Source organism: Heterodontus francisci, chromosome 17 (genome assembly GCF_036365525.1).
Source record: "Heterodontus francisci isolate sHetFra1 chromosome 17, sHetFra1.hap1, whole genome shotgun sequence".
In the NCBI taxonomy this organism is placed as follows: Eukaryota; Metazoa; Chordata; class Chondrichthyes; order Heterodontiformes; family Heterodontidae; genus Heterodontus; species Heterodontus francisci.
The window spans coordinates 50,553,042-50,576,954 of record NC_090387.1 but is presented as its reverse complement, the minus strand read 5'-3'; the positions used below and the strand labels follow the sequence as shown (position 1 = coordinate 50,576,954).

The 23,913-nt window shown below is 41.5% G+C and overlaps 1 protein-coding gene across 2 annotated transcripts in view; it reads right to left on the bottom strand.

The window, feature by feature from the left end:
• The window catches only part of tent4b (terminal nucleotidyltransferase 4B), a 108,604-nt gene that overhangs the window by 4,407 nt on the left and 80,284 nt on the right, over nt 1–23,913 (bottom strand). For both annotated transcript variants that reach the window (XM_068049417.1, XM_068049416.1), the window contains 7 exons: nt 18,368–18,475; nt 13,544–13,672; nt 10,629–10,842; nt 8,353–8,479; nt 8,151–8,254; nt 6,738–6,928; nt 2,266–2,433 (listed from right to left, as the gene is read on the bottom strand). In XM_068049417.1, coding sequence (XP_067905518.1) covers nt 2,266–2,433; nt 6,738–6,928; nt 8,151–8,254; nt 8,353–8,479; nt 10,629–10,842; nt 13,544–13,672; nt 18,368–18,475 — 1,041 coding nt within the window. The remainder of the gene's footprint in view (nt 1–2,265; nt 2,434–6,737; nt 6,929–8,150; nt 8,255–8,352; nt 8,480–10,628; nt 10,843–13,543; nt 13,673–18,367; nt 18,476–23,913) is intronic.

Sequence of the window (23,913 nt, the reverse complement as noted above, 5' to 3'; positions counted from 1 at the left end):
TAATTTCATAGCCAGTGAGAAAGCATCGGAGAAATGCTCTTCCAAAAAAGTTTTCCTTTTATATGCCACAAACTTGTACTACACTTGAATCTGACAAAATCAAGTGTGTATCATGGTTTCTACTAAATGCAGAACATTCAAAGTACCCAAACTCTTCATCTCCATCATAAACTGCATCCTACAAACTTCCTCCCTTGCCCCTACCATTCACACATCAGACACCAGGTGAGAGAAGCTCTTGAATAGGTCTCAAAAATAGTGGCTAGCTGCTGCCTCAGCCTCCACTCCCTCTGTCTTCTAGGACCACTCCCAACTTTTAAAAAGTTGACCACCTAATACCCCAATCCTAGTGTTCCCATTACTGACCTCCACTGGCTCCCCACCCTCTATCAATTTCAAAATACTTATCCTCAAACTCATTCATGGTCATGCCCTTCACTGGTTTTGCAATCTCCTGCAAATCTACATCTTTGCCCACATCCTCCACTTTGCAATGCTGGTCTACGGTAAACTGCCTCCTTTCTTTTACTCCTTCATTGATGGCACACCTTCAGCTACTTTGACTCCAGACTGGGGATTCCCTCCTGACAACTTTGTGCTTGCTATATCTATCCCCTCCTTTAAAGTTCCCCTTCAAAATCTATCTTTCAACAGTGCCTTTAGTCATTTCCCCGAGGCCTCTACCTAATCCTACTCATGTTTTCTCAAAAATTGAGAAGGGCCCTGTTCCATTCTACTCCAATAAAAATACTGCTCCAGAATTTCTTGGGAGACCTGCACCATTATTATGGCACATCAACAACATAGGGTCCCTTGAATAGTACAACACAAAAAGGAAATTATGTGATCTTGCTAACAGAGAGGTAAGAAATTTATGTTTTAGTCTTCAGTCCAGAACCGATTATATATTATAGCAAACAGATTCCACTTTAAAAGGGAATCCTAACTAGCAGTCCTTACAAGCTCCACAGAAGGCCCAGAAATCTTTTTGGGGAGAATTTTTGTGGTGCAAGGAGGGACAGGAAAGCCCCAGATACTTCCAAATTATTTTTTCTCTTATTGGATCTGCATTTTTTTCACCTCTCCAAGGACATTCCATGGTTGGAGTTCAGTGGAAGGGAAGTAAGTGTCAAGTTATGATATCTAGCCATCATGATGTGTGGACAAGTCTGATAGACCATCTGATATTCACCTACCTGTCAATTTCATGTAAATGTTTTAAGATCCGCTAGGTAACAATACAAACTTATTATATTTAACCGTCCATTTTATGTGGAATAAGTCTTCGGCTTTCTGACTCCATGCTAAAGAATGATTTTGAAGAGACTCATGAGGGCTAGAAGAGGGTGTTCACTTTTAACTATCACTAAACCTTTCTTCCCTAAAAACAGTGAAATTAACTTTTAATTGCCCAACTCCAGGAGTTGAAAGCGATTGAATGGATATAGGAACAGGATCATATGATATAGTAACACAGCAATGCAAGAACAGGAAATGTGAACAAAAGGGTACACGTTGAGACAGACTGTTTTGGCCAAATGGCATATTTCTGCACTCTAATTTCTACATATTTAATTCTGGAAACATCCATTGACTTCAGGAGAGTAAAAAATGAAAGTGTAGAACACCACTTTTTATTCACATACATCTCAATATCTATGTGGGGAAAATATTTTTTTTAAAATACATTCAACATCCAATCCCAACGGAAATCTGCCACTTTAGGTCTCCCCATTCATCATATCTAATGTCAATGATATGAGAAACCACTGGCACTTCAGAATGCCACTCATTATAATAGGGTTCTTGACTTTAAATTGGCACAAGAGGTGAGCTTGAAAACATACAAGTGGCAAAGTACACAGTAATAAGTGTAAGTAACTGAGAAGGAAGGGCCTACATGTCATTTATAAAGGGAAGACCACATGAGCAATGTTAAAAATGCCAAAGGGACATCTGAATGCCAAATGTCAATTGTGCCGTATATGAAGGATATCGTAAAGAACATATAATCACTATTTCGTGCAAAAGGATTGCTAGTAAATTTTAAAATTTATAGATCACAGTTTTCATTTTGGTGGGGAGAGGCAGGCACAGGAAGAGGTTGGGAAAAAAAGGGGAAAGAGAGCAGTTAGATTCAGTTATGAAGCAGGTTTCCTCCAACACTGGCTACAGCATGAATTGATGCGAAATTGAGTCCTTAAAGCGCAGTCTACTTGGCACTAAATGACACACCAGTGGACCACAAAAAGAATAATTCCAAACCTGGGCTTTAGTACTGTTGCTTGTTGAATTGCTTGATGTACTATGCTGCATTTTCAAACTTGGCAGAGAAGATGATTCTGCTACTGACTCTTGTGGCACTGATCTGTTGGTATTGGCCTGGTGACTGCCAGATTGTTTGGAAGTTTTGCAAGGTGTTCCATCAGAATCCTGGATGCAAAAACATATGAACCACATTTAAAATTATGCACAAACACCACAAACAAAAGCACTCCAACTTATAACACCGTATTATTCAGTACTCAGGGACTTGCATTAGATGGAAACATTGGCACCTAATATGAAGGATGTAATTTCTTATAATCATACAAGCCAAAATGAAATGAACTTACTTTCCAAACTATAATTTGAAACTTAGGTTTTTTAATCTATTCACAGGAAGTGGGTGTCACTATCAAGGCTAGCATTTATTGCCAATCCCCAATTGTCCTTAAGAGCGAGTGAGGGAGGGAGTTCCAGGATTTTGACCCAACGACGACGAAGGAACGGTAACATAGCTCCAAATCAGGATGTGACTTGGAGAGGAACTTACAGGTGGTGGTGTTCCCAAGCACCTGTTGCCCTTGCCCTTCTAGGTGAAAGTTAAGATTTGGAACGTGCTGTCAAAGAAGCCTTACTGAGTTGCTACAGTGTATCTTGTAGATGGTACACACTGAGCCATGGTGAGCCAGTGGTGAGGGATAGGTGCCAATCAAGCAAGCTGCTGTGTCTTGGATGATGTTGAGCTTCTTGAGTGTTGTTGGAGCTACATTCATCCTGGCAAATGGGGAGTATTCCATCATATTGCTGAGTTGTGCCCTGTTGATGGTGGAAAGGCTTTGGAGAGTCAGAAGGCGAGTTACTCCCCACAGAATACCCAGCCTCTGACCTGCTCTTGTATCCACAGCATTTGTGGCTCATTCAGTTAAATCTCTCATCAATGGTGACCACCGTCTCCCCACCAGGATGTCGATGGTGGTTGGTCAGATGATGGTAATGACATTGAATGTCAAAGGGTGATGGTTAGACTCTCTTGTTGGAAATGGCCATTGCTTGGCACTTGTGTAGCATGAATGTTACCTGCCAAATATCAGCCCAAGCCTAAATACTGTCCAAGTTTTTATGCATGCAGGCATGAACTGCTTCATATTATCTGTAGAGTTGCGAATGGAACCAAACACTGTGCAATCAGCGGACATCCACACTTCTGACCTGCCCTGAGGAGCCCCTGAAGCAATGCCCTGGGGGCCAAGATGTTTGGTGTCCAACAACCACAAGCATTTTTCTTTTGCTAGTCATGACTCCAGCCAGTGGAGAGTACCCCCCACCCCCATTTATTCCCAATGACTTCAAGTTACTAGGACTCCTTGATGCCACACTCAGTGCCTGCCCTTGACATCAAAGCAGCATTTGACAGTCACCTCACCTCTAGAATTCAGCTCTTTTGTCCATGTTTGTAATAAGGTCTGGAGCAGAGTGGTCTTGGCAGAACTCAAACCAAGCATCAGTGAGCAGGTCACGAGTGCGTAAAGTATGGCTTGATAACACTGTCAACAACCCCTTCCAGCACTCTACTGATAATTGGCAATAGGCTGATGGATCAGTAATTGGCCAGATTGGATTTGTCCTGCTTTTTGTGGGCAGGACATACTTGGGCAATTTTCCATTTTGTCAGGTCGATGCCAGCATTACAGCTGCACTGAAACAAATTGGCTAGAAGTTCAGATAGCTCTGTGGAGCATACGTCTTCAGCACTACAGCCAGGATGATGTTGTGGCCCATAGCCTTCACTGTTTCCAATGTGCTCACGTGGAGTGTACTGAATTGGCTGAAACTGACTTTTGTGATGGTGGGCCCTCAGGAGTAGGCCTAGATGGATCATCCGCTTGGCACTTCTGCACTCATTTGCTGAGCGCCACTATCTTTGAGGATGGGAATGCTCAAGAAGCTTCTTCCTCATGTTATTTAATTGCCCACCACCATTCACGACTAGATATGACAAGACTGCAGAGTTTGGATCTGATCTGCAGGTTGTGGGATTGCTTAGTTGTCTATAGCATGTTGCTTTCATCATTTAGCATGCACAGGCCCATATAGTAGCTTCAGGTTGGAACCTCATTTTTAGATACACCTGGTGCTGCTCCTGGCATGTTCTTCTACACTCCTCATTCAACTGGGGCTAGTTTCCAGATTTGATGGCAATAGTACAGTGAGTGATATGCCAAGCCATGAGGTTACAGATTATGGTGCAATACAATTCTGCTCATGTTGATGGCCCACATCGACTCATGGGTGCTCAGTTTTGCACTGCGAGATCTGTTCTGAATCTATTCTATTTAGCATGGTGGCAAACATGATCGAGGTGTGAAGTCAAGACTTCATCTCCACAAGGACTTTATAGTGGTCATTCATACCAATACTGTCATAGACAGATGCATCTTCGACAGGTGGACTGACGACAACAATACCAACTAAGTTTTTCCCCTCGTGTTGATTCTCATGGCACGTGCCACAAACCCAGTCTGGCAACTATGTTGTTCAGGACTCAGCCAGCTCAATCAGTAGTGGTTCTACCAAGCCACTCTTAGTGACTGACATTGAAGCCCACCACCTAGAATATATTCTGTGCCCTTGCCGCCCTCACTGCTTCGTCCAAGTGCTTACTGATGAAATAAAGCAATATAAAACAAGAAACGTGGGAAGCAAGAGATTTTATCTTCCAGAAAGACAATACCTATAGTCTAGATGTTAAGAGTGGTAAGTGCAATGTTCTTTGTTTTCATGTATGAGGTTTCAATCCTCCCCTTTGCCAGCAAGAGTCTTATATTCACAATTCAACACAAACCAAAGATCTATTTGAAAAGCAAGAACATGGCGTGTGTTGAAAAGAGAGAAATTAACACTGTTGCAGTTGGGAAGAGTACTCTGCATCTGCCCAAGTTATATATAACCTGGAATGAGTGCTTGAGCTGACACTGGGTGCCTTAATCAACAAGAGTAAAACAAAAAAACCTACCCACTGTTTTCTATGATTTCACATTAATCATTTAATGAAACCATTGTTAACAGAAGCTAAAAATGTCAGGATCACCCACATTTTAAATAAATGACATAAGCACAATTTACAAAAAACAAACTAAAGGCATTTTTATGTACAGCCAATTGTAACAGCAACTCCCCCTCCTGCATTTAAAATAAATACTGATTGAATATTCCAACCAAACAAAGCAAAGAAAATAAACATTGACCAGTGATTCACTGGAAGACTCTGTAAGCACCGATATACAGTTCAAGTCTTGAAATGGAATTCTATGAAAATGAAAGTTATTCAGTTTTCAGCTTCAATAAAAAATATAAAATTGTACTTAGCACACTTGTACAAAAAATGGGTTTTGAGTCAGTTTAAAAGCACCCCAATTAAATTACAAATAAACTGTGTTTAATTAAATCTGATAATTAGTTAAAAATAGTAACATAATGACAACTGATGTTATATTTAAATTGTCAGTCAATGTAAGACACTCCCAAAAGTGTCCCAACACCTCTAGTAAACCGTTTATCCAAACAGTACAGAAAACCCTTCTTTCAGATGAAAGAATAATTTGAACTATTAACTCCTATGTTGCATTGCATTAGATGGCATTAATTCAGCACATACAGTACAATAGTTTTGCACACAACAAGCACAGAGAGATCCAGCCAATTTTGGTCAACCAGTTAATTTCAATGAATGATGCTTTGACAAATGGCTTCCAAACGTAGCAAGTGTGCTAGATTTGAAACTGTTTAGTCATGTGCTTTAGTTCCAGAAGGTAAAGGCCAGTTCGGGTCTGCAAATGAATCCTTTCATTTTTTCCCGCGCCTGGCCCGACCATTACCTAGCTTCTGTTTTTCACTTTGTTGCTTATCTGCAAAAGCTTTAAAAAACTGTAACTAAACAACCTTTCAAGTCCAAAAAGTACATGAACATTGAAGTCACATACCGGAGGTGGTGATAGAATGTGTCCGAGCCAAGCCCGAATGCCGGACCTAGAAGAGCAACCCAACCCGAACCTGACGCATGTCGTTGGGTCCCATCGGGTTTGGGTCGGGTAGCCATGCTCTACCAGAAGGCCAATTCCTCAAAGTTGCAGGAAAAATGGCTGAGGGAAGTTAACCAGTTCTTATTCTGTCACTTACTTGAAGTGCACTGCAGATGCACAATATTCAAAATCAACTTAAGAACCTGATCAGTGCAGAAATAACCTCGAAAGTACATTAACGATCACCAAGTGCTGACAGATATCCAAGCATAGCCTATTAAGTGTACAGGTACGCTTTCTACAGTTTTTATATATTAACAATAAACTTACTTTTCCTTCTTAATCCCTTCAATCACACTTGTCCTGCAAGCTACATTTAAAGGGAAACATTCGCATTTTTAAAGATGCGGAATACTTTTCTCTAGAAAGGATACCAACAGTTTGGTTACTTACAACATCACTTGAACTGGATAAGGTAGAAGATGCAGAGGACAATGGACCAGATGATGAATTAGAAGAGTGTTTACTAAGACATGTTTCAGAGGTTCTGCTTCTGGGCTGACCTATGACTGTGCACTCTTCTGAAACATTGTTGTTGCATTTATCCAGCTGTGGTGGGCCAACTAACAAAGTTACATCATTCCCTGAGGAAGGAGAAGGAAAGGGTTTGATCACTGCAGTAACTTTCTTTTAATGACCATTTCTTTATGAATATCCATTTAGAGTTATTTGCTGATCAATATTCACTGAACAATGCAGCCACAAAATTCTCATCTTACTAGCATCCAAGAAATCAGAGAATCCAGTGACCTCTGCACTCACACAAAGATATCAGGCGAGATGGATTCCTCCATTGGCCATGAACATCTCATTATTGAATAATCTGCCAACATCACCTTAGTCTCATAATTGAGAAGTGAACAGTGGGCAGATTACAAGAAGAATATTGGCATCAACAGACTATACTTTAATGTTCATTCTGAGGAATAACTTGAGAAACTTGAGCTTTTCAGCTTGGATAGGAAGCAGAGATCTGGAGGTGTACAAGTTAGTTAAGAAAATGGAAAAAATAATTCTGGAATATTACATTAAATAGTGACAAGCAGGGCAATGAGCCAAAAGTTCTTCACAGAACTGTTGCTTAGTCGTAGATTGTGTCTTTGAAAAACAGTTGGTAAAATATTCTTTTAAATCTATCAGACCTCTGTACAAAAAGGATCATACCCAATATTATATTGAGATTATTTTCCATTGTGGTTAAGAAACCTACTTCCCAGACCAAATTCTGAAGACAGAACTTATATTGAGAGCACCAATTTCTCAATATAACCTAATACTGTGGGTATATTTGGCTCTAAATTGTTAGTAAGGAATGCAAAACGGCATCAACTGGGAGTACGTTAAAAATAGGTAAAAGCTGTCTCAAAGTAATCATCATATATTAAATAACTACACCATCACTAGAATACGCAACAGCAAAGCACTACATCAGCAATGCACTAAAAATGCATTTTGTACATAAAGGGACCAAATGAATAGTGAAAAGCTCATTACCAATGTCCAAGTTGCAAATAGATATGTAATTTTTTGTGACAAGCAGGGATCCAACATAATGCAGTACATCTGTTCAAACATTTACTTGCACTAAATATCTATGTACAGGAGTAAAAGTGAAAGTCAATATCAAACTAAAATTCAGCAAGAAGTGGTCAGAAAATCAATAATAAAACAAAGTGAGGAGAGAGATAAAAAGGAAAAAGAAAATTATGAAAAAATGTTAAGAAAATAGATGTAAAATTTATTTTAGTTTATTATTTACTTGAGATTGTGCTATATATCAGAGTAATTCACTCACAATACACCTACCATTAAATTGAGAATCACTACTGCTCTGTGGTCCCCAATGCTCTTGTATCCAGGTCCTGTAGTCAGCAACTTCCTGAGTTACTCTGATTATTCGACCCAATATACTGTTAAAATATATAGAATATTGAATAGTTAACTTTAGAAAAATGAGTTATAATGTATCATAGAACTGGCATTAAATGGCTTAAAAACACCCTCTTACCTTTCACATTCTCTGTTTGGGTAATACTTTGCATTTGGAGACACAGCATGACTTAGAACAACATAGGCATAATCAAAGGCTTGTTTTACCTGCATGGCACCATATGAACTCCTACCAACATCATTTCCTTTAGAAAAGAAAAAAAAAAAATCACTTAATACACTGTTGTCTGCAAAAATAATTCCAGACAATCAAACAAATATTTCACCAAATCAAAATGCATTGGCCTGGATTTTGCTGTACTGTCAACACCGCTGTTATTACAGGGTAAGATTGACAGCTACTTTGGGCACACGCACATGCACAGTAAAAAGAGGAAATCTGGAACCTGCTTTCAGTGATCCCTGCTCCTCCACAGGTTGTGCTTTTGCAGTCTTCACTGATGGAATCTGTACAAAAATCACTAATACGGTGAACCTAGGGTAAAGGCCGGCTCGGGTCCTCAAATGAAACCTGACCCGAGCCCGACAGAACCACATCCGACCCAAGCCCTTTCATTTTTCCCCACGCCCGACTTGACCACCGGAATGTTCAGTTAACCTAGCTTCCGTTTTTCACTTTTTAAGCTTGTGCAGATAAGGAACAAAAAACTGTGACTGGACTTGAAAGGTTGTTCAAAAAGTACATTAAGATTGGAGCCACATACCGGAGGTGGTGATAGTGTGCGTCTGACCCGGCCCGGCCTGACCCAAGCCCAAATGCCGGACCCGGAAGAGTAACCCGCCCTGAACCCAACACGTCGTCAGGTCCCGTCAGATTCGGGTCGGACCTGGGGTAACTTAGGGTAATTACTCACTTGACTTGCACGAAGACAGCTAAAAAGGTTAAGGCTAATGCCAACAGGAATAATGAGCTTTTAATAGTGTAATAAATGATAAGTACTGCTAAACAATCTCTCTGGCCCTGAAAAATTAATTCTACAAATGAGGGATCTCATTCTCTCAAAATAAAATGGAGTTGTTTAAATTACAAATTAGTTTTTTTTTCAAATAAGGAGAAACTGTTTCCAGTAGCAGATAGGTCAGTAACCAGAGGACAGAAAGGCAAAAGAACTGGAGGCGACATAACACTTTTTCACAGCGAGTTATGATGATATGGAATGTATTCCCTGAAAGTGTGGTGAAAGCAGATTCAATAGTAACTTACAAGATAGAATATGATAAATACTTGAAGGGAAAGTTATGGGCTATGGAGACTGAGCAAGGAGTGGGACCATTGGATAGCTCTTTCAAAGAGCTGGCACAGGTGCGATGGGCTGAATCGTTTCCTTCTGTGCTACAACTTTCTTTGTACATTTATCCATTTAGTCTCCTCCACTGGCCATATCATTTTAACACTTTCTAAAGTAATTGATTTATTTTAAAAGACAATATGAAGAACCCAAGACTGTAGAACAAACTTCTTTTTTAAATTTCATGAACACACTGTCTGATAGCAGACTGAATTTAAGAGAATCTTTAATGCACTGACAGCCCTGTATCAACATATTTTGAAATATATATCATGACTTTACTTCCTCGTACCCAATTTATCCAAATCTTTTCAAAGCTAATTTTGAAATCTTTTATTTACATTCTTATTCTATCTAATTTCTGCTGTCAAGTTTGGAGGTGGGATTAACAGTTTTATTAAAAATGCACTTTTGTTGATTTAAATCAACTTTAAAAGATTTCAATTAATTGAAGAACCAAATTTGGAAGATTGACATGTGATCAGGTCAACTTTGATGCATTTTTGTAAGAAACTGATGACAAATATACAAGCGAGTTCCTTACTCAAATACTATATCACCTTTATACAACACATTGTGTATCATGCATAATGAATAGAAAAGTCACAATTTTGCAGTTAAATAATTGTCAAAATTCACAAGCATATAATGAAAACACAAAACATACAAAGCTGCTTTTCTATGCACAGAAACTACATTTACCACTTGGAGAGCATAACTAATGACAGAGATAATACAAAAAGATAAACTCTCAAACATCACAGTGTATAAATTTATTGAGAAAACGTGGGTATAATTTCATGGCTTTTACTTTAACATTCTGAATAGTTACAACCCTAGTGAGAGCACTACTTGATAATCACTTCCATGTACTAGTAATTGTCTATAGGAAACGGACAAAAGCATTTAAGTGCTTCATTACAAAATAAATGTACCCTTATTTCTAACTGATTACCTGAACACACATTTTCCACATAATGTACAATCTTGGGGATCACTTCAATAGTTTTAGTTTTTTGAACTATCTAAAAACTGAAAGTGTTACCTTGCTGCAGTGGATCCTCAATATACAGCATTGATGGTCTGTATCCATCAGCCATAATTTTTTGCACTTCATCCTTAGCAACATATGAGCCTCCATCATTTATCCGAATACCAGTCTTAAGATAATTAAAATGCCTTCCATACAGTTCAAAAAATTCAATTAGAAGCACTCCAAGATTAGCATCACAGTTACACACATCTTCTCGAGGATGTAACTACAAACAAAGGAACATAATGGATTAGGATAGATGTTTTGACTTTGTGAACAAAAGATACTGAACTTTTATTTTTTTTTAATGACTTCCATCTTCTTTAAGTGTCTTACTATAACCATAAAGGTGTCTTCAAGTAGGAAGGGTTCAACAGTCTAGGCTATGGACTTATCTACAATTCATGTGACTGGGTGCATCAACTGAACATAACGACTTGCAGTGGTTAGGATTTTTCCATTCCTCAGAATGTATCTGGTGGGAAGGCATCTCTTGTCTAGCATCTCTGGTGAGAAAAGAGACAACGCATTCCTAACAACAACTACTGAACTTAAATGCAGCCTCTGGCTAGCAGTGAAGCAGTAAACCACTCCAGATATGGTGGTGCTAAAAAAAAAAACAACCTCTTTTTAAATAAGACACAGGATACTGCACAACCAACAGTTTAGTACCTAGTTTACTTTATGGGTATAAGAAATAACTGATAACTGCTCAGAGATGCAACGCTACAAAAGCAATATTTTATTCAAATGTGTTTTATGGTGGAAAGGGGAGAAAAACAACAAGATTTACTTTTTTTTTTAAGAATGTACTCGGGACAGTTTTCTGGAACAATATGTTTCAGAATCAACAAAGAATAAAGCCATCATAGTGATGAGTAATAAAGCAGAATTAAACAATAATCTGGCCATTTATTTTGAGGAAGTGATAAAAGGGAATGTGAACCCTTTGAAGACTGATGCATGTGATAGCGTAATGGACAAAGTGAAAATGGCAGACTTGTTAAACTTGTTTTCACAGTACAGGAAGGCGACAAAATACCAGTGATACAAGTGAACCTAAAAATAAGTTAAGGGGAGGATTGGATACAACACAAATAAAAAAAGGTAATGGGAGAAAATAATGGGACTTAAGACAGACAAATCTCCAGGATTTGATGGTTTCTACTTGAGGGTATTGAAACACAAAGATAGGGAAATTGCAGATGCATTAGACATAATTTTCCAAAGCCCTCTAGCCTTGGCAATTGTGCCTTTGGATTGGAAATTGCAAATATTAGTCCATTAATTAAGGCTGATGGGGAAGGAGAAATCACAAAACTACAGACTAGTCAGTTGAATATCAGTTGTGGGGAACTTATTGGATTCAATCAGCAGGAACAAACGACTAAGCAACGACTAACCAAACATGAGCTAAGCAAAGGAAGTCAGCATGAATTGGTTATGGATAACCTAGTTGATTTTTTTTTAATAAGGACATTAAAATTGTAGACAGGGAAGTGTCTATGAATGTTGGCCATCTGGACTCCTACAAGGAATTTATTAAGGATCTGCACAAGAAACTATTCGCAAAAATAAGAACACAGGATTCGAGTAATTTTGTGGCATGGGTTAGGAATTGGTTGGGTGATAGGAGATGCAGAATAGAGATAAAGGGTTAATTCTCTGATTGGCAGGATGCAACAAGTTGTGTTCCCCAGGGATCTGTACCAAGCACTCAGCTATTCATCATATATTAATGATTTGGATGAAGGGATGGAGAGTTGTATACCCAGTTTTGCAGATGACACGATCAAGATGTACAAAAGGTTGTGTGGATGGATGGAAGAAGTTATAACAGGACATGAATAATTAAGTGATCGAGCAAAACTGTGGCAGAAGGAGTTCAATGTGGGGAACTACAGAGGAGCAAAAGGATTTGGGTATCCAGGTATACAAATCACTAAAAGCTAGTGCACAGGTACAGAAAAATATCAAAGCCTAACAGAATTCTGGCCTTTATTGCAAGACAGCTGGAATACAAAGGAGAGGGAGTTTGAACAAAACCTTGGTCAGACCATGTAAGGAGTACCTTGTTCATTTTCAGGCACTGCATTTCAAGACTATACTGGTCTTGGAGGTGCTATGATTCACCAGGATACTAGGGTTCAGATATGAGAAAAAGGTTGCATAAACATGGATTGTATTCCCTTGCGTTTAAAAGGGGCGATGAAACTGAGGTGTTTAAATGCTAAAAAGGTCTCAATATAGATAGAGAAGTAGTTTCCTCTGGTGGGGAAATTTAAAACAAGGGGGCACAAATCTTAAAATTAGAGCTAGGCCATTCAGAAGTGAAATCAGAAAACATTTTTTCCACAAAGGGTAATGTAAATCTTGAAATTGCTCCCCATTCAGCATCAATTGAAATTTCAAGCTGGGGATTGACAGATTTTTTTTATTTGGGAAGGGTATCAAGGGATCTGGATCAATGAAAAGTAAATGGAGTAGAGGTACAGAAGTACATCAGACATGGTCTAATTGAATGGAAGAACAAGCTTGAGGGGCTGAGTGCCTTCACTTGCTTCTATATTCTTATTAAACTAAGTGCGCACATAGACAGTAGGCAAAATCACGTGACTATTTTTCTGATGACAGTTATTCATATTAATAGAATGCACTTCACGATCAGGAAAGGAAGAAATGTTTACTTTCATGGTTACAAAACATCAACGATTGGTGCTGAAATTACCAACAGAATCCTACAAGGTTAGGTCAATTATCTTCAAAGAATAGAGAAAAAAATGGGAGGGGATGGCAAGGGAGGAAAGGGAGATATGGGGAAGGGAAGAGGAAAGAAAAAAAGTGAGAAAAAAAACACATGCGAGAAGAGAGGAGACTGCAAGCTGAGGAGAGCATAAAAGAGTGAGAAAAAGGAGAAAGCTTTTCACCTGTAGAAAGCTAACAGCCATTAGGAATAGGCTGTAGGAGCCAATCCCGCCTGTAAACACTTCATTCAGGTCTCTCTGCAGCAGGAACTGCTTCAGCACTAGAACCAAGTATGGGAGCACTGGAAACTTCTACAAAAAAGTAAATGCTTGTTAGCTGTAAACAGGAAATGGTCATCTTGTCAAAATAATGTTTATCCTTATACGGTACTTAAGGAAATCTGAAAACAAAACACAAACAAGGACATGGGAAGAAGGAAAGTTCAATAGTGCAGGAAACAAAAATAACTTTGCAGCATCCTACTGCAGAGTTACATAGAATGTACAGCATGCAAACAGGCCTTTCGGTCCAACTAGTTTGTGCCAGTGTTTATGCTCCACATGAACATCCTCCCAACCTAAAATAAAAGCAAAATACTGCAGAAGGTGGAAATCTGAAAGAATAGAGTGCTGGAAATTCTCAGCAGGTCTGGCAGCATCTGTGGAAAGAGAAACAGCTTCTCTCTCCACAGATGTTGCCAGACCTGCTGAGTATTTCCAGCACTTTGTTTTTATCCTCCCAACTCCATCAGCAAAATCTTCTATTCCTTTCTCGCTCATGTCTTTATTTAGCTTCCCCTTAAATGCTATTCATCTCAATTACTCCTTGTGGTATTAGGTTTCACATTCTCACTGTTCTTTGGGTAAAGAAGTTTCTCCTGAATTCCCTACTGGATTTATTATTGACTATCGCACATTTATGGTCCCTAGTTTTGGTCTCCACCACAAGTGGAAACAATCTCTCCACATCTACCCGAAATAATTTCATAATCTTAAAGAACTCTAACAGGTTACTCTTTGAGGGAAGAAAGGCCTAAATTAGGTGTTCGCAGATGGAATGCTTCTTTTTCTAGGGAAAAAAACTCCAGCTTGTTCAATGATTTCCTGATAAGTTCTCAGTTCTGGTATCATCCTTATAAATCTTTATTGCACCTGCTCCAGTGCCTCCTTGGCTATTATATACATGGAGGCCAGAACTGTTTACAGTATTCCAGGTGTGATCTAGCAAAGGTTCAATGAAAGTTTAACATTACTTCTGTACTTTTCAATTCTATCCCTCTAGAAATGAACCAGTGTGCTTAGCTAGCTTTTTCTAAATTGTCTTTTTAATCTAGGTCACTACTTTTAATGATTTCTGCACCTGTACCCCTTGATCCTGTTGCTCCTGCAATCAATTTAGACTTATTTTTCCAAGAGTACATGGCCTCCTTATTCTTTCTACCACCTCACACTTACCTGTATTCAAATTAATTTGCCAATTATATACCTATTCTGCAAGTTTATTAATGTCTTGTATTTTTTCACCATCTGCCTCAGTATTAACTATATCCCCAATTTGATGACATCAAATTGATATACTTCCAATTCCAGAGTCCAAATCATTTATGTAAATGGTGAACAATGGTCCCAGTATCAATCCTTGTGGAAAACCACTTTTCACCATTTGCTAGTCTGAATAACTACCATTAACTCCTAATCTCCATTTTCTGTTTTGTACTCAGCTTGCCATCCATCCAGCTACTTGAGCCTTGACTCTACAAGACAGCTTTGACACCTTAGTCATGTGTCTACTATGCAGTATCTTAGCAAAGGTCTTTTGAAAATCCATATATATTACTTCTACTGCATTACCCTTGTCTACTAAGATTCAATAAAATTGGTGAAACATGACCTCTTTTGAAATGCATGCTGATTATTACATTTTTAGCTTGTAGTTTTTTTTTTACTTAAACATATTCTACTTGGTTGGAAAACAAAAATTAAAGCTGGGAACTAAAATTTAATTTCAACAATGTTGATTTGCCTTTTTTGTGCAACATTTCCATACAAGTAGAAAGAGATAAGCTGAGCAACTATAGACCCATCAGCCTAATACCAGTAGAGACTAAGCTTTGAGGCCATAATATTTCTACACTTATCAGAAAGCTTTTAACAAAATCCTAGTTATGAAATGCTAATTAAAATTTTAAAAAATGAATCTAGAGTAGGACATGAGACTAGATCAGAAGTTGCAAACAAAACAGGAAGTAGGGAATACAAATGTGTACTGAAACTAAGCATAACTGAAATATGTAACACTAAAGTATAGATAGCAGTAGAGAAAAAAAAGGAAAAAATGGTGTGGAATGATTTAGATTGGTTATGTGCACCACCTGAAGACACAAAGCGGACCGTGAGGGGTTGTGCATCATACAATAAGTATAAAATGAAAGAGATTAAATTGATAAACATGGAAAGAGAACTGGGAGCGACAACTGACTCATTATTTTTAAATATCAGGACAATAATGGTCAATCAAAAAAGCAAATAGAATTCCTAGGCACACTTGGAATAGTGAATTCAGTTCTGGTCATTGTACCATAAGAAAAATTGTTGCGTTTGCTGACAATGTAACCACTAGGAGGCGCAGTACTAGCACATGCTCAAATGTAGCCTCTTCCACTGAAATATCACTGTCTGTGACATTTCAGGCAGCTGCCAGGATTAAAGATGGCACTGCTCAATTTATCACAAAAAACAAAATCAACCCGAAAATCCCCTCAATGGCTGCCATTGCCACCTCCATCCCACCCAACAGTCGCCCGCTCCCTCCCACTATTGCACTCCCTCTTGTGTCCGTCTTCTTGCCGCTGACTCCCCCCTGCCTACCCTTAGCCACTAGCTTCGACCTCGCCACTCCCCCCCACCTTCGGCTGCTCATTCCCTGCTCACCCCACCTCTTGCTCCAGACCTTGCCACTGCTTCCTCCCCCACCACCCTTCCCCTAGGCCAACCGTACCCAGCTCCTCGCTCCCCCCCCCCACCCACAACCACCCTGCTCCCTCCCCCCCACCACCGCTAGCTCCAGGCTGCGCTGTTTCCCTCTTGGCCACCCGCTCCCATTTTCAATCGTTCTCTGCCGCACCACCTGAAGACACAAAGCGGACCGTGAGGGGTGACGGGAGACGTAGGAGCAAGTGGCCGGGAGGAGGAAAGCAGCGCGGCCTGGCGCTAGCAGCTGGAGGAGGGGGAAAGTGGGCTGTGAGCAGCCGGAGAGCAGGATTTGAGGGGGGTGGGGTGGTGAGGAACAATCGGCACAGTGAGTTGGGGGGGGGGGGGGGGGGGGAGAACGGCGAGTGGGGAAGTGGGGTGGGTGGGGGAGGGAGAAAGCTTCGAGTGCAGGAGCGAATGGCTGAGAGAGTGACCCTTCTTCGGAAAATATCAAGGGCTGTGCTGTGAGGAAATGTCTGCAGTCTAGAAAGAGGTATACAAAATATCAGATGATATAGCTCAGGGAAAACTGAAATATTACTTTCATTTATGCAAGAAATGCAAGGCCAGAATGGTTTTGAAAATAGCTTTGTTAGCAAGAATTTTCTTTTTGTTTCAAACATTTACTGCTCTTTTAAGCAATCAGCTAGGAAGGGAATAGAGACAAATCAATCAGACCATCCAAAATGAGGCTGGTTTATTGACAGGGGAATTGAATACAAAAGTAGGGAGGTTATGCTTCAGTTATACAGGGCATTAGTGAGATCACATCTGGAGTACTGTGCACAGTATTGGTCTAATTTAAGGAAGGATGTAAATGCGTTGGAAGCAGTTCAGAAAAGGTTTACTAGACTAATACCTGAAATGGGCAGGTTGCCTTATGAGGAAAGGTTGGACAGGCTAGGCTTGTATCCGCTGGAGTTTAGAAGAGTAAGAGGTGACTTGATTGAAACATATAAGGGGTTTTGACAGGGTGGATGTAGAAAGGAGTTTCCCCTTGTGGGAGAATCTAGAGGGCGGCGCAGTGGTTAGCACTGCAGCCTCACAGCTCCAGGGACCCGGGTTCGATTCCAGGTACTGCCTGTGTGGAGTTTGCAAGTTCTCCCTGTGTCTGCGTGGGTTTTCTCCGGGTGCTCCAGTTTCCTCCCACAAGCCAAAAGACTTGCAGGTTGATAGGTAAATTGGCCATTATAAATTGTCACTAGTATAGGTAGGTGGTAGGGAAATATAGGGACAGGTGGGGATGTTTGGTAGGAATATGGGATTAGTGTAGGATTAGTATAAATGGGTGGTTGATGTTCGGCACAGACTCGGTGGGCCGAAGGGCCTGTTTCAGTGCTGTATCTCTAATCTAATCTAGAGCTAGGGGGTCACTGTTAAAAATAAGGGGTTGCCCATTTAAGACAGAGATCAAGAGAAATTTCTTCTCTTGGAACTCTTTTCATCAAAAGGCAGTGGAAGCAGAGTGTTTAAATATTTTTAAGGCAGAGGTAGATAGATTCTTGATAAGCAAGTTGGTTATCGGGAGTAGGCAGGAATGTGGAGTCGAGGTTACAATCCGATCAGCCATGATCTTATTGAATGGCGGAGCAGGCTTGAGGGGCCTACTCCTGCTCTTAATTCGAATGTTCATATGTTGGGATGCTATAAAAGGGAAAGTTAGGGTACTGGACAGATGGCCTTTCTTGTTATTAATTTTTCTTAGATCATTGTCCGTCATCAAATGCGAAATAAGCAACGTTTTCAGATTGTTTTCCTGTCTTAGCAGTACAACAGCCATGAAATGCAGAACTGAAGAGACCTATATGCGAACGTTTGACTCAGGTTACAAATACTTTGGCTGCATTACCAATTTGAGAGTAGGTAACCAAATTTAAATCAACGCCACATCTGCCCTCGTAAGTAAAAGATGCCTTGGCACTATTTTGAAGAACAGGGGAATTCTCCCTGATGTCCTGAACAACATTTATCCCTCAACTAACACAATTAATAAACCTAGATCACATAAATTCAAATTATAATGCAGAATCTTCGAACCTTGATAAATTCATGGATAAGCTGTGCAGCCTTTACTCCATTTTGTACATTGAAGCTGATGTCAACTTTTACTTCTGTGTATGAGTCTGTTAGTTTGATAATAGGCACCTGATGGATCAAAAAACAAAACGGTTATACCAAAAGTTACATTTAAAATGGAATTTACTCAACAGGAGGGATTATAAAAAGTGACCTAATTTCTGTGGAACTTAATTTCTTTCTTTCCGAAAAAAAATCCACTGGAAATTGAAGTGTTGTTAGTCGGTCGGAACTTAAACTACATGACATGACATTACAGAATTGCAATCAAAAGAAATATTACGCTTGACATCTACATAATTTCTCTCCATCCCCAAAAAGTCATCATTTAAGGCTATCCAAATTACAGCCTGCTGACCTTTTCAGATATTTGAACATGATAATGAACATGCTACAAAAGACAGCCAACATTTAGGTCGTTCTATTTGTGCATTAAGTTTTACTCACTGGTTTGACTCATTTGAACAAGGCCTGCATAGGGTTTAAAAAAGACCAGTGCACCAATCCGTTGTTGCTTACTTTGTATTTGGCACCAGTTTGACAATAGAGTCAGAGTTATACAGCACAGAAACAGGCCCTTCGGCCCATCGTGTCTGTGCCGACCAAGCACCTATCTATTCTAATCCCATTTTGCAGCACTTGGCCCGTAGCCTCGTATGCCTTCTTAGCTGGTTGAGTACTTCACTAGAGGGAGGCAAGGGCTTCATGATGGCATGCAAAACTGGGTCTTACGATGAAATTAGGATCCCAACACATTATTAACAAAAGCAAAAATCCCACCCAAGACCCAATGGGAATGGTTCCTGAAGAAAACAGGTAGTGAGCTACACACACACACATTAGCATCTGTGTGAGTGTGAGCTGGTTCTGAGAGATTTCTTTGAATTTTTTTTTTAATTTATATTTCCTTTTACTTACAGTGGCATTTTATTTTGAAGTAGAAGTGCAGTAGCAACAACAGCAGCAGCTGGGACCTCAATATCCACGAAGGGCAGCAGATACACCTCTGAGAAGACAGCAGGGGATGCAGTCAACTCAGTAAAAACCTTATCCATCCAACAGGGTCGACAGGCAAAGGGTGATGTTTTAAGATATGCCTGAGAAGTACACAAGGAGGCTGTGCTTCTTTAGGAAGGTTGTTGCTCACATCTGTGGCCTCCTGGAAGATGACTGCGTTCTACAACTGGGATGCCAGTGGCTGTAAAAGGTGACCATCAACCTGAATTTCTTAGTCTCAGGATTGTTCAGCATGCTGCTGGGAACATCTCATGCAACATGCAGTCGGTGATCCACAAGTGAAGTGACCAGTGCAATATTTACTGGTACATCTGTTTTCAGATTGACAACAATCAAAATGTGAAAGCCTTGGGATTCAGAGCAATGTATGTATTCCCTAGAGTGTAGGGTGTTGTTGACTGCATTCATGCTACCATCAGGTATCCTTAAAATCAGCTAGGAGCCTTTATTAACCGCAAGGGATGTGACTCCATTAATATACAGCTTGGCTGTGATCAGAACAAAAAGGATCACGCACGTCTGTGCCAAATTCCCAGGCAGCTATCATGATTCATTCATCATGCAGCAGTCAAATATTCTCCCACTTTTCCAACCTGCGAGGAATATTCAGGTGCCTGTTTGCGAACAAGGGCTACCCCACCTTCTAACATGGCTCACAACATTCCTATGCAACAGCACAACACCAGAGTAGCTCAACGAGAGCCCTTGCACCATAAGGAGGATTGCTTAGCTCACTATCTGGCTCCTGAAGTTAAGGTTCAGGGCTCTGTACAGCATGCTCCAAAGACAGTCTCCTGCCACAGCCTGCACAACATTGTTATCCATGGAAAACAGCAACTGCAAGAGGCAGATGGGCAAGAAAACCCCTCACAAGATGAGGATCGGTTGGGTGAAGGCAAAGGACAGCAGAGGAAGGAGGGCCACCCTGTAGCTAGAGATGCAAGGGATGAAATAATTTCTCAAATTTCAGGTGAGCTGCTAAGTCCCCTGCACTAAAAACAAACCAAAATCATCTGTATAAACAGTCTTAGCATTGTATAACACTGAAATTAGACAACTTTTACATTAGTTACTGACAGGCAGATTCGTAAGGTGCTCGACAAATATACTGCAGACCAATGTGTCAAAAGTGAAGGTTTTAACTGCACCCAAACACAACCAGTTGCTTCAAATCATTAAACTTTCAAGCATCAACCCATAGTGCCTTTTTAAAAGAAGGTTGACTCATACTGCTACTTCCATGAGCTGCTCCTCCAGTGAAGCTTCAGTAGAGTTGATCGGATTATGTTGAGTCCCTTTAGTTAGTTGTGACAATCTCTGGGATCTCCAGCACGCATGGGCTGCAGCTCTTCACTGCAGTCTGGCTCAGCTGGCTTTCAAGCACCATGGAAAGTATTGGTTAAGGGGGTGGTGAACGAGCAGATCTGCTTCCACCTGAGAGGGGGAAACACTTGCCTGTCCTTAGCACCACCATCATTATTCTCATCAATCCCACATATCTGAAACAGCACAATGCAGGAGATGAATGGTGCCTGAAAAATGCCTATTCGTGTGATCCACCCATCTCTCCAAGGTGAAATAGATGTTGGAGCCCAGAGTCTGGATGGGAACCCTCAGAGCATCTATCAAAGCTCTAAAGGCTGGCAACACAGATCCTTGCTGTGAGAATCCAGTTGCAGTATCCCTGGAAGTGACCACAAACTCCAAGGTAGATTCCAGAGTTGAAATGCAATAGCACACGACACGTGCTGAATGTGGATTCCTCCATACTCTGATGCACGATGTCCAAACTCTTTGGCAGGACTTTCAATACCTCAATCACTGGTGTCCCTCAGGCCTTCTTTTTATGGCTTGGTTCTGGAGGTCACATCTCTGTCCCGCTCAGCAGAGCTAGGAGAGGATGAGTCCTCTCCTGGAATGTTTCTGCCACCAGCATCTGCTCTTGCTTCCTCGTGTTTGTAGTGTGTTTTTCACCAGGTGCAGGCCCTTCTAACTCATTATCTACCCCACCCATGGTGGAAATCCCCAAGTTGGTGCTTGGCAGGGCTGAACAATTGACTGCCTTCTCAGGAGGGCAGTTATTTTCAAGGGAGTCTTCTTCAGCTTCGAGTAGGTCTTTGCTGCTGGAAAAGAAAAAGGGACAAGAGTTAGAATGGCAATGAGAGACTGGATATGAAAAGCTTGACCAAACTAATTGGGATTTTGAAGTCAGCTGAAGGTGAGATTGCTTGTGTTACATAATGTAGTATAAGTGATGAGCACTCACCCTGCTCAAAGAAACTACCAGCCCTGACTTTTTAATGCTGTTTTCTCTTGCTGTCCCACTGATGTGCAGTGCCTCATGCTTCACCTGGATGAGGGCTTTAATGTTGGGGAGCCACCCCCACCATCCTATTTCTTTCCCTGATAAGAACACAAGAACATAGGAAATAGGAGCATGAGTAATCCAAGACAAAGAGGCAGGAGGTGCAGAAATCGTCAGAGTGTGTGCCACTCTCAAGCAGGTACTGAGCATTGGAGACTGCTGAAAGTGACGATACACAGAAGCAGTGCAGTTCAGACCATTGCACTAAGGGGCAAGGGACTATGCACGACAGAACAGCAAAGTGTAGAAATGTAGTTGTTTTAGGAAATTCCATAGTTGGGGACAGAAAGGCATTTCTGTAACTGTTAGAGAGTCCCGCATGGTGTGTTGCTTCCTGGTGCCAGTGTAAAGGAGATCATGGAGACGGTGCAGAATATTCTGCAGGTGGAAGGGAGTGAGTCAGAAGTTGTGGTACGCATTGCTACCATCGACAAAGAAGGCAGGTACTGAAATCCTACGGTCAGATTTTCAGGAGCTAGGGAAGAAGTTAAAGAGTAGGACCTTGAAGATAGTAATCTCTGGATTACTCCCAGTGCCATGTGCTAGTGAGAGTAGAAAGAAGAAGATAGGGAGGATCAATGCATGGCTTGAAGCATGGTGCAGGAGGGAGGGCTTCTGGTTCTTGGGGTTGGGACCAGTTTTGGGATAGGAAGCATCTATTCAAAAAAGAATGAGCTGCACCTCAACATGACTAGGACCAATGTCTGGAGAGGGGGTTCACTTCTGTGGTTGGGGACGGTTTAAACTAATTTGGCAGGGGGATAGGCACCAGCATTTAGAAGTGGAAAAGAGGAATAAGGTGCATAATGAGTGTGTTTTGGACAGAACCAGAGAAGAGAATAGTTCTATATTAGATAGCAGCGGACTGAGAAGTATGACCAGGAATGAAAAGACAGGATTACAATGCACGCATATAAAGACATAAAGTGTAGTAAATAAACTTGGTAAGCTACAAGCACAAATAGCAATGGGAACATGTAGTGGCAACATCGGAAACATGGCTTAAAAATGGTGAGGACTGGGCACTTAATCTACATGGATAGAAGTGCTCAGAAAAGATAGAGAAAGAAAAAAGGCAGATGGGGTGGCAGTACTGATTAGAGAAGACATTATTTTATTATTTATTTATTTTTATTATTCAGAGATACATCACTGAAACAGGCCCTTCGGCCCACCGAGTCTGTGCCGACCATCAACCACCCATTTATACTAATCCTACACTAATCCCACATTCCTACCACATCCCCACCTTCCCTATATTCCCCTACCACCTACCTATACTAGGGGCAATTTATAATGGCCAATTTACCTATCAACCTGCAAGTCTTTGGCTGTGGGAGGAAACCGGAGCACCCGACGAAAACCCACGCGGTCACAGGGAGAACTTGCAAACCCCGCACAGGCAGTACCCAGAATTGAACCCGGGTCGCTGGAGCTGTGAGACTGCGGTGCTAACCACTGTGCCGCCCATAACATTGTAGTGTTGGAAAGAGGGCATGTCCCAAAGGGGACCAGGACAGAATCCATTTGATTACAGTTGAGAAGAAAAAAAGGGGATGATCACGCTGCGGGGGGGGTAGAGAGAGGAGGGGGGGGGGGTAGAGAGAGGAGGGGGGGGGGTAGAGAGAGGAGGGGGGGGGGGGGGTAGAGAGAGGAGGGGGGGGGGGTAGAGAGAGGAGGGGGGGGGGGGTAGAGAGAGGAGGGGGGGGGGGGTAGAGAGAGGAGGGGGGGGGGGTAGAGAGAGGAGGGGGGGGGGGTAGAGAGAGGAGGGGGGGGGGTAGAGAGAGGAGGGGGGGGGGTAGAGAGAGGAGGGGGGGGGGGTAGAGAGAGGAGGGGGGGGGGGTAGAGAGAGGAGGGGGGGGTAGAGAGAGGAGGGGGGGGTAGAGAGAGGAGGGGGGGGTAGAGAGAGGAGGGGGGGGTAGAGAGAGGAGGGGGGGGGTAGAGAGAGGAGGGGGGGGGTAGAGAGAGGAGGGGGGGGGGTAGAGAGAGGAGGGGGGGGGGTAGAGAGAGGAGGGGGGGGGGTAGAGAGAGGAGGGGGGGGGTAGAGAGAGGAGGGGGGGGTAGAGAGAGGAGGGGGGGGGTAGAGAGAGGAGGGGGGGGGTAGAGAGAGGAGGGGGGGGTAGAG